The 12,007-nt window shown below is 39.6% G+C and overlaps 1 protein-coding gene across 6 annotated transcripts in view; it reads left to right on the plus strand.

The window, feature by feature from the left end:
- The window catches only part of ppef2a (protein phosphatase with EF-hand domain 2a), a 24,135-nt gene extending 12,529 nt beyond the window's left edge, over window positions 1–11,606 (plus strand). For all 6 annotated transcript variants that reach the window (XM_049579150.1, XM_049579148.1, XM_049579152.1 and 3 more), the window contains 6 exons: window positions 1,358–1,543; window positions 1,624–1,766; window positions 5,055–5,161; window positions 6,801–6,967; window positions 7,115–7,202; window positions 9,059–11,606. In XM_049579150.1, the coding sequence (XP_049435107.1) occupies window positions 1,358–1,543; window positions 1,624–1,766; window positions 5,055–5,161; window positions 6,801–6,967; window positions 7,115–7,202; window positions 9,059–9,312 (945 nt within the window). In that variant the 3' untranslated portion in view covers window positions 9,313–11,606. The remainder of the gene's footprint in view (window positions 1–1,357; window positions 1,544–1,623; window positions 1,767–5,054; window positions 5,162–6,800; window positions 6,968–7,114; window positions 7,203–9,058) is intronic.
- Window positions 11,607–12,007: the final 401 nt, after the last annotated feature.

Raw genomic sequence — 12,007 nt, forward strand, 5'->3', positions numbered from 1 at the left:
ATGACAACTGTACAGGGGGTGAATTTTTATATAACTTACCTGTTTATATTTTATTAAGGCTAAAGTTACGCATAATCAAGGGTAGGCCGCTTTGAGTGAGGCTGTCTGCAGATAGTGTCCTCGGCTTGTAGGTCAGATCCACCCCTCCACAGTGGCAGCCTCTCACCAAAATATGCTCACTTCTGGCTCCAAAAAAGATGGTGACAGCCAGAATGCTCATCTCGAGGCTTCAAAATGGGAGTCCACAAACCACCGGGTGATGTCACAGTAGCTACTTACTCTATTTTAAGTTTAAACCATAACATTTAAAACACTTCTGCATAAACATAGATGAGTTGCACACCTGGGCAAGCATGTGCATTTGATCTCACCCATGCTTCTACTTCAATGTGGAAGTGTTTTAAATATTACGGTTTTAGCAGTTTGCTGTTTTAACAGCAGAACTGAGCAAACAACTGGATAAATGGGACTTGGATTATACTGCACGAGTAGTGTGAAAGTCTGTAAACAGATGTTTTGATATAGTTTTGATGTTTAAATGTCTCAGTTTCTGGATTCGTCATTTGTTAGATTCTTTTGGAGGCATGCAAGATGTTTTCTGTACAATTTCGATGTAAAACAGGGTGAGTAATTGATATACAACTGGTCGTGGTCATTTTGTGGGCGAGGTATTCCTTTAATCAACAAATAATTTCAACTCTAATTATTATAAAGTCTCAAGGTTACCTGTGGAGGTTTTTATGGGAACATCACTATATAATGCCTCATAACAAGAGTTGTCAGTGTTTTTAAATGATGTACATCTCATTTAGGAATGAAGGTTTATTGGTGTTGTTTGTTGTTCTCAGGTCTTAAAGTGTCCCATGTGAGATATTTAATTAGTGACATTGTCAAGTGGAAAAAAAGTTATTTTGATTCAGAAGTCGTGGCCTTTGCACCTCGACTCTGTTCCAGGGGACTAAATAAGTCTTGAGTCACAGCCTGATAAACACTCGTCAGTGATCAGCACTCACCTGCTGCGGATTGTTGCCTGCATGGAGCTTTAACATGCTTTAATCCATTGCGTCATCAGTCCCTCTGCCGTAAGTTCACCTCCGTCACCACCTGTAAGCACAGGCTGCTGAAGTCAATGGTCTCAGCTGACTCTGGTACTTGGTGCTGGTTCAGGTGCAAACATGCTCAATCATTGTCAGTCACTCAGGGTGACTTGTGTGAAGTGATGCGTTCAGGTGTTCGTGTACCAGTGTAAACATGAGTAATAGCAGATCATGAACAATGCTTGAAATAACTTAGAAATTTATAATTAAAAGACATTATTTTTTAATTTCTCCCTCCTGTCTCTACTCTACGTCCATAGATTTTGGACCTGCTGTGGAGCGACCCAATGAACCAGGACGGCTGCATGCCCAACGAGGTGCGGGGCGGAGGCTGCTACTGGGGCCCCGACGTCACTGAGGACTTCCTGAACAAACACGGCCTGCAGCTCATCATCCGCTCCCACGAGTGTAAACAGGATGGTTACGAGTTCTGCCACAACCGTAATGTGAGCTCAGATACTGACGGTACACAGATGCTCCAATGTTTTCCTGAATTCACTAAAACATTTTCTGTCATTTTACTCAGGTCCTCACTCTGTTCTCCGCCTCCAATTACTACGATGTGGGAAGCAACAGGGGGGCGTATGTGAAGTTGGGTCCAGACCTTGTGCCTCATTTACTTCAGTACCAGGCCAGCAGCATGATCAGAGAGCTCACCATAAGACAAAGGTGCAAAACTACCACCACTATCAATATTCATCTCAACAATGTACAAGTGTTTCTGTTGGTATTTTTTTTTTTTTGCATTTTATCAGTTAATTGTCTACAAAATGTCAGAAAATTGTGAGAAATGCCTGCCACACTTTCCCAGAGCCAAAGGCAACATCTCCAACAGCTTGTTTTGTCCAACAAACAGTTCAAAACATAAAATTTGTACAGTTAGACAAAATACAGAAAGTTAGCAACTATTTGCACTTAAGAGACTGGGAACAAAAACAACATAAAGCAAGGCTTCCACATTTTGGTCAATATACATATTTGCTTTTTTACAGAGTGACATGAGAAGATTAATATTTCATGTGTGTCTGTGTAGTAACACGCTACAACTAGCTTATCTAATCTTAGCATAATAATTGAAAGCATGAGAAACAGCTAGCCTGGCTTTGCCAAAAGGCAACAAAATCCACCTCCCAGCAGCTTTTAATCTCATTAATTAACACTTTAGATCTTGTTTGTTTAGCTGTTTTGTTTACCTGCAGACAGAGCCAGTATTTGTGCTAGGCTAAGATAATTGTCTGCTGGCTTTGATGTCTTTGAAACCTGGAGTGACTTCACTTTTCTTGTGCTGCTTTTAGACACCTTTTGCAGTATTTAAACCTATCAACTCTGAGCAAATTGGTGCGAATTTTCTTTTTTTTAAATTTTCTCTTTTGACTAATTTCTTGCAAATTTTTTGGGTCATTTCTTCTTTCGTTGCTCATTGCCTTCTTTCCATGTATTTAAAAGAAATCAGTGGAGTTTGCTCAGGTTTCAAAGGGTTAACGTACAGACATGAGAGCGATGTTGATCTTCTCATGTAACTTTTGGCAAGAAAGTGATTATTTCCACAAAATGTCACAACAATTTCTTAAAAAGATTTATCTGTAATCAATATCGTTGTCAAATTAGCCTCTTGTCATTTTACTTACTGTTCAGGCACAAATATCATCACACAAATATATGTACATACAGTACAGGCCAAAAGTTTGGACACACCTTCTCATTCAATGCGTTTTCTTTATTTTCATGACTATTTACATTGTAGATTCTCACTGAAGGCATCAAAACTATGAATGAACACATGTGGAGTTATGTACTTAACAAAAAAAGGTGAAATAACTGAAAATATGTTTTATATTCTAGTTTCTTCAAAATAGCCACCCTTTGCTCTGATTACTGCTTTGCACACTCTTGGCATTCTCTCCATGAGCTTCAAGAGGTAGTCACCTGAAATGGTTTCCACTTCACAGGTGTGCCTTATCAGGGTTAATTAGTGGAATTTCTTGCTTTATCAATGGGGTTGGGACCATCAGTTGTGTTGTGCAGAAGTCAGGTTAATACACAGCCGACAGCCCTATTGGACAACTGTTAAAATTCATATTATGGCAAGAACCAATCAGCTAACTAAAGAAAAACGAGTGGCCATCATTACTTTAAGAAATGAAGGTCAGTCAGTCCGGAAAATTGCAAAAACTTTAAATGTGTCCCCAAGTGGAGTCGCAAACCATCAAGCGCTACAACGAAACTGGCACACATGAGGACCGACCCAGAAAAGGAAGACCAAGAGTCACCTCTGCTTCTGAGGATAAGTTCATCCGAGTCACCAGCCTCAGAAATCGCAAGTTAACAGCAGCTCAGATCAGAGACCAGATGAATGCCACACAGAGTTCTAGCAGCAGACCCATCTCTAGAACAACTGTTAAGAGGAGACTGCGCGAATCAGGCCTTCATGGTCAAATAGCTGCTAGGAAACCACTGCTAAGGAGAGGCAACAAGCAGAAGAGATTTGTTTGGGCCAAGAAACACAAGGAATGGACATTAGACCAGTGGAAATCTGTGCTTTGGTCTGATGAGTCCAAATTTGAGATCTTTGGTTCCAACCGTGTCTTTGTGAGACGAAAAGGTGAACGGATGGATTCCACATGCCTGGTTCCCACTGTGAAGCATGGAGGAGGAGGTGTGATGGTGTGGGGGTGTTTTGCTGGTGACACTGTTGGGGATTTATTCAAAATTGAAGGCACACTGAACCAGCATGGCTACCACAGCATCCTGCAGCGACATGCCATCCCATCCGGTTTGCGTTTAGTTGGACGATCATTTATTTTTCAACAGGACAATGACCCCAAACACACCTCCAGGCTGTGTAAGGGCTATTTGACCAAGAAGGAGAGTGATGGAGTGCTGCGGCAGATGACCTGGCCTCCACAGTCACCGGACCTGAACCCAATCGAGATGGTTTGGGGTGAGCTGGACTGCAGAGTGAAGGCAAAGGGCCAACAAGTGCTAAACACCTCTGGGAACTCCTTCAAGACTGTTGGAAAACCATTTCAGGTGACTACCTCTTGAAGCTCATGGAGAGAATGCCAAGAGTGTGCAAAGCAGTAATCAGAGCAAAGGGTGGCTATTTTGAAGAAACTAGAATATAAAACATGTTTTCAGTTATTTCACCTTTTTTTGTTAAGTACATAACTCCACATGTGTTCATTCATAGTTTTGATGCCTTCAGTGAGAATCTACAATGTAAATAGTCATGAAAATAAAGAAAACGCATTGAACGAGAAGGTGTGTCCAAACTTTTGGCCTGTACTATATCTACTCTAGTAATAGCACATGGATATTTTAAGACAGCAGAATTATCTTCTGCAACTGTTGCTGGATTAGACAAGAAATTTTAAATGAGAGTTCAAATTCCTTGATTAGGGCTGCACAATTAATCAAATGTTTATCTTGCTCATGATTTTGGCCACCCACAATTAAATGAACATGATCGACTGTGATATTGGTATTTAAAATGTGTGTTCTGCTTACAGAAAAATTCCTAAACTAACAACCACGGTAGCTGTCATGCCGCAGCAAGTGCAGCTAACTTGTTCAACCATCTGAAAAAACACTACAGACTGCCGAATGATGAATTCATGAAGGCCATGAAGAATGTTATTGCTAACCATTGTGGACTGAAATAACCAGTGAAATCACAGTCCATTTGGCCGAGGATGTGTGTCCATTAAACAGTTTATTATTATATTGCCTCTAAGAGATGTGCTGTAAAAAAGGACCAGTCTTATTTTGATGCAAAGATTAGTATGTTAGCAGGAATGTAGCACAATGTGGAAACAAAAGAAGTGCTGTGTTTATTTAAATGTGAAAATAATAGTATTTATCATTTTAGCTATAATCATGCAGCCCTATCCAAGACATAATGATCTGTTTAATATCGAAGTTTATTATCTGTTGCATTTGTTGTTTTCTTGTCTGCAGTGTCGGGCAAACCGAGCGCTCAGCCCTCAGAGTCCTGCGGGAGCAGCTGTTTGCGCACAAATCTGACCTCATCTGTGCCTTCAAAAAGTTCGACAGCGAGAACACAGGTGTGTAGTGTGACGTGAGTCAGTTCAGCCCTCAAAGGATCAGGTGTTCCTTAATGCTACTGCAGATCTACTTCCCCATGGAGTGCTGATGCGTGAGCTCACACCTTTTAATCCCCATTCATTGGAAAACAAACCCTGTGGGCCAGCCAAGTCCTTCAAGGAACATCTGACAGTTTCACAGAAACTGTTCTCAAGTACATAATAAGTAAATAGGGGGTCACTCTACTAATCAACTCAGTGAAGATGTTTCTGTAATGTGCTCTGTGTGTTATTCTTGGTGTTAGAAATAGTAGTTAAAATCTTAGTGGACCGGGGATCATTTTTCAAGAGAGAGAGGGTGGTCTTGAAGTTACAATGAGATGTGTCTGACCAAAAATTCAATGAAAAAGTTTGTTGTGGTTGGCGCTTTTGCACTTCGTAGTTAACTCTTGTTATGCCCCACCCTTAGGCGGCCCTATGGGGCTAACAAAACTCCATCACTGACCCAATAATAATCACATGAACACCATTAAAACAATCAAATCCATGGGATTTATTAGAATGAAAACAAGCAGACAAGACAACGAAAATCCCACGGTGAGAGGCAGCAGTCCACACACCAGAGACCTCTCTCCTCTGCTGCTGGCACAGGAGCTCTTAAGCACCTCCTCCATGCCAGGTGCGCTGCACCGCATTAACTAATGCAGCACACCTGGGCAGATCTACAAGGGAGGGAAAAGGAACAGCAACACAGAACACATACACAAGCCGTAAAACTCTTCACACCTGCCTATATTCACAGTTTTGAAAAGTTTTGCAAAAGTGAACACAGCGTTTTGTTTTGTTTTGTTTTGTTTTGTTTTGTTTTTTACAAATTGCAAAGGTAGAAATTAAGCTTGTTCATCGTTTCACAGAGTGAAGGTTGATATATTGAAAAAAAGCAGCATTTCCACCAAACACTCTCAATATAGTGCTGTTAGAACTAGTATGTAACCTGTACAGACCTGTCCCTTAACTGCAGATCTGTTTAAATGTTTACAGTGCAGACAGTACTATTAAATGTAGGCGGCCATTTTCATGGGATAGTCATGGTCGTGTCACTGCTTCATCCAGCTCTCCCTGTATTTCCTCTTCACTGGAGATGAAGAGTGTTTAGAGTCTCTGTTGCAATCGATAGGATATTTAAAAAAAAGTATGTCTGTGAATTGAGTGCTTTTAGCGCACCAGTCAGTGGACTGCAGTGTTTCTAGCTCCACCTTTTGGTATCTGATCAGCGTGCTAGGTACCTCAACGGAGGGGGGACAAAAAAACGGGAGGGAATGGCGCGATTCAATTGGTACCATCCACAATTTTTGACAAAAATAACCATTTGAAATAACTGAACTGAACCAGTCTGCTTGGTGGAAACAAGGCTAAAGACTCGCTTTGGATCAGAGTCTGAGCAGTTTTAGAATTTAGAGGTTTATACTTAACATTTAAAATTTTTTTTAAAAACGATACAATACATCAGACAATTTTGATAAGCATCCCTTTCATTTGTTCACAGTTGAAGAATAAACTTGTCAATGATTTTTTATAAACATTGTAAAGACCACACTGTGTCAAAATTACCTCAAACATGTCCAAACATGTTAATGTGTAACATGTCCACCTCTGTCAGGTCTTGTGTCTCTGAACGACTGGGCCTCTGCAGTGGAGAGCGTGATGCACCTCAGTCTGCCCTGGAGGATGCTGCGCTATCAGCTGTTCACCAGTAAGAGCAGTGATGGCATGATAAATTACTACGAGTGGTTCAACGAGCTCGCCATCAAAGGACCCAACACGGATGTAAGTAACCCAGCTGGGGATCCATTGTGATCACAGAAATACTAATGTGATTTAAGGATGTTGTATATGCTGGTACATATCTTTTGCTGAGTCAGACTCACCCTAACACACTAACTCAAACACACCTAAATACTGTTTATCTTGCAGCACATTGACCAGAGTCTGCTGGAGACTTTGTATCGCCATCGCTCCACCTTGGAGACCATCTTCAGGATCGTAGACACAGACAACTCAGGTAAAACAATTTATTCAACACTGAAAAAAGTTACATGCAGGGCCATCACGATCATGAAATTTTAGTTTACGATTTATTGTCATACAAATATTTGTGATTGGCAATTTCATTGTCTTTATTTCTGTTCATTTTATGCCACTTAGAGGTGTTGTTTTGTTTTTTTTGCTTTTCAATTAGACCTGGATCCATGTTGTTACTTTCAGTGGCTGCTCATGGAATAATGTGATTGTTGGCAAAGGAGTGCCAGTTGAATCCTAAAGACTTTATAGATACCAGGAACTGAAAAAAGTTAACTTAATTAATTGTCTTCTATTCAAATAAACACAAGAAGTTTGTGCTCTAGTTTGCTGAAACAAACTAAATCAAATACCTTGAAACTGTTGTGTAGGCCACCCTAATGTTATGAAGATGTTTTTCAAGGCAGTTCAAGGAATACTTTACCCACAACATCATCATTTGTGTGTCAATTAATAACCTTGTATTGCCTTGAATTTGTGAAGAGAACATTCTTGATAAATTAAAGGGGGGCGTGTTTAAAAACAGCACAACAATTCAAAACATTAATTTACAAGCTCTCACACAACTCGTGCAGTATAATCCTCGTCTCATTTATCCAGTCAGATGCCCAGTACCTCCCAAAAACATTCAGTTTTAGTAAAACCGTGATATTTAAAACACATCAACATATGTGTAACACAACTGAGCAAGTGCTTGTGTTTGAAATCTGCACATGCATTCCACTTAATCCCAGTTTCCACCAGACACTTTCAGTATACCTTTGGAACCAAAACTAACCCTTAAGACATGGTACCTAGACCGTAGTGTTTCCACCTCAGATAGTACTCTTAAATGTGGCCGGGGTTGTTGTCACTCACTGTTCCGTCCAGCATTCACTGTATTCTCTTGTAGATGGCATCTCTGCTCCTTGTTTGTTGTCCACAGAATGTGGATGGACGCCAACATTTTCAGAACAAAATAGAACAGGCTACAGTGAGAGTCTCTCTCGATGTAAAATAGCAGGTTTGTGCATTTAGTCAAACATAGCCAGCCGCAGCCCACAGGAATGACGCTTCGCAATGCTTTTTTTTTCTCCGAGTGAGGATTAGAATATATGTAGTTCACATAATCCAGTCGAAATTTAAACATCTGAAGATCCACGTATCACTAAAAGTCTGTGTCATCCAAGAGGGACAAAAAAACAACTAAAGTAATAGTCAAACTGAAATTTAAACTGTGCTGATGGATTTGTGTTGTCAACTCCTCCAGACCTGAAGATGATGCTCACTTCAGGGCTAACCTCCTTCACTTCACCCTGCAGATGGGCAACAAGAGAGGGAAACTTTACTTGGGTCTTAAGCAGCTGCATTTATTCAGAGACAAACTGTACATTTACTACCACTTCGAAACGTATACTGCAACCTCTACTGCTTATACTGCTTCCTGCACCTTAAAATGTCAGTCTATGTTTCCACAGTTTTGTTTCTGGGATGAAAAACTGTGCCAGCTCACAGAGACAATCCATTGAGACAGTCTGCTTCAGTGGAGGTGTAAAGTGTGTCAGGGCTCTGTAAAGTGTTTGTTGTGACCAGATAGAGACGTTTACTGAGTTCAGCCTCCTTTAATCCACCTGTAGCGTGCAAAAGAGGCTACATCAGGTTACGGCCTCCTGAATCCTCCCAGTTAAGATGAGGATTAACCCACTGATCTACTGGTCTCCCCATCCCCCACTCCGGAACACACACACACAGGAACACACACACACACTTTACTCTATCAGCATCTGTTTCTATTACTGCATCTCTAATCTCCTCTTTTCCACCCATCATCTTTAACCTTGAACCTCCTCCTCCTCACAGGCTTCATCACCATCGAGGACTTCCGGCAGACCTGGAAGCTGCTGAGCGTCTACCTAAAGATGGAGATCACGGACGACGCCATCTCCGACCTGGCCGTCACTATTGACCGCAACAATGACGGCAGCATTGACATCGAAGAGTTCATGGAGGCCTTCCGCCTCACAGACAAGAAGAGCCGGCTGGAGCGAGGGCGCAGCATGTTCATGGGGACGGGCACTGACCTCACCAAGCTGGAGGGAGATCCCAACATTTGAGCAGAGAGACTGGGAACAGAGAGCGACCTCAGCTCAGACTCAGAGGGTAGGGGGAGGGAGGAAGGTGAGATGAAGCCAACGCAAGCTGCTTTAATGACGCACATTGAGACGTAGGATGCTGCCGAGCAACAGTAGATCACATGGGATTAGAGGGAGGATAGAGTTCAGGGTATTTGACAGCGAATGTTCATTTCGCATTTTGATGCAGTTTTATCTACTGAGGAAGAGACTGAAACACGACTGCATCACGTCTCATTTGTTAAGTGGGAAGCATATAAAACTGTTGCAAAGCAAAATCCACAAACATAGAAACAAAAAGGCGTCATATTTACACTGCACGATTATTACAAGAATAATAATAATAATAATAGATGTTGCATTAAAATCCATTTCTTTCATTGTTTTCAACATGTTTTGACTCGTGAAAGGTAAAAGATAAAAAGAGTAACACCTGCACACTGACACAGATGTTTTTAAATGGACGGCATTAATCGATTTTCATTACCGCAGAACCTTCCTATATATACAAATAGGCTCAGCACAGAGACAATTATACATAACATTAATCAAGTAATATCTAAAAAAACATCGAATGCAGTTGTAAATTACACAAAAATAAACATGACAATATTGCACATAACAAACAGCATTTAAAATGTATTTAACTAGAAACCCTACAGTCATATTAGGGCCGCAACTAATTATTTTTATGATTGATTTATCTGCCAATTGATCACTTGTGTTTACTATTTGGTCCATATAACATCAGAAAAATGTTTATTACCATTTACTTGATGCAAAGGTGATGTCACTAAATGCCTTGTTTTGTCTGACCAGAAAACCAAAACCTTAGTTTAGTTTATTATGGTCATTTTCTATCTTATAAAACTCAAATATGCACCATACAGTCTATGATATGCACAAGAAAATAAATAAATAATTGAATAATTATTTGCAATGCAGTGACAACTTTTGCTGACTGAAGTAAACTGAAACCTTAGCCTAAACCCTCTTTACATGTATTGTTTTGTACCTTTCCGTTTAGATTGATACAATGAAAATGAAAGAAACAAGCAAATCAATATACCTGTATATATTTTATATATATATATATATATATATATATATATATATATATAAACGTCCCAAATATTACATTTACTATGATGTTTGAACAAGAAATAAGAGCAAATGTTCTCATTTGACAACCATAAATCAGGGAATCTTTGTCTTTCACTTAAAAAAAATTACTCAAGCAATTCATTATTAATCAAAATAGTTGGGCCTTAATTTTCTTAATCGATAAATTGACTAATTGTTGCCGCTCTGCTCCATAAAATGTGAAAAAATGCCCATCACAATTTCCCAGATGCCTTCTCAAATGGCTTGTTTTGTTCAACCAACAGCCCAAAACCAGCAATATTCAGTTTACAGTGTTAAAAAAAATGGAGCACATCCTCACATTTTGATCCCAGTGAACCATTTTCACTTGAAAAAAATGACATCTGAAAATGATGATTATTTTTCTGTTGACTCCCTAAAATTATTCAGTGTGCAGGTGTTAATCTGTTCATTTCCAGTAGCCTTGTATCAACATGTGAGGTGCGAATAACTACACGCCTCCTAAAGACTTTATAGAAACCAGACACTTATAAAAACAAACCAAAAAACAGTATGTGATAATAAACTTTATTATATATATATATTATAATTGTGCAGCTCTCCATTAGCTGCACTAAGTAATTGCAACCATTATGTTGCTGGTGCCTTAGCAGTAGAAGCGCTTTTACTTCTAGAGACGCACTGATGATGTTTTGTATCAGTGCCAACCGCCAATGATGCACCCGGGTCCCTCCCCGTCTCAGATGGGATTGGAACCCTCACCTTGTACAGAACGGAGAACTCGTGTTTTCTTTCATTTGACTTTTAGGATGGCTACCTCCAAAGTGTTGCTTTGAAGCCCAGAAGCTGTGTTTTAAAGGGATAGTTTGATATTTTGAGAAGTCAGATGAGAGGATTGATACTACTCTCATGTCTGTTCAACCTGGTATCAATCTTTTTGTCTAACTATCCTTTAAGATACAGAGACAACATGGGGTTTTAGGGTTTTTCTGTTAAAACTTCTCAGTTTCCATTGTTAGATAAAGTTCCCACGTTGTTTGAAGTCATTATTATAACTCAACCAAAAAAGAGACGAGGAAACAGTGTGCGTATGTGTAAAGTTGCTCTGTATGTAAAATGTAAATTTTAATGTATGTGTGGGGTTTTTTTCTAGCATGTTGACCATGTAAAACGTTCACTGTAAATACATCTCACATTCAAATTTGAAGCATGCATTGTGTGTGTCTGTGTTTGAGGTAAGTGATGTTTATGAATTACAATTTTAAGAACCATAAATGACTCAAAAGTGGTAAACTGGGGAAAATATAACTCTGAGAAATAATCTCCCTGGCCTTTAGAACATTTGCAATACTGGGAACATGGAGCATTTAGTTTTAACGCCTATTTTTTAATTCAATATTTCCTATGAATTTCTTCTTTAAATTCTCATTTATATTTATATATATCCCCTAAATTATTGAGCTTTACTCATCAAACAACAACACATTTTCACATGATAATATGCTATAGGGTGGCAACTAACAGTTATTTTCATTAACAATTAATCAGCTAATACTTCTCCCAATTAACTGGT

This window comes from Epinephelus fuscoguttatus, linkage group LG6, assembly GCF_011397635.1.
Source record: "Epinephelus fuscoguttatus linkage group LG6, E.fuscoguttatus.final_Chr_v1".
NCBI lineage: Eukaryota > Metazoa > Chordata > Actinopteri > Perciformes > Serranidae > Epinephelus > Epinephelus fuscoguttatus.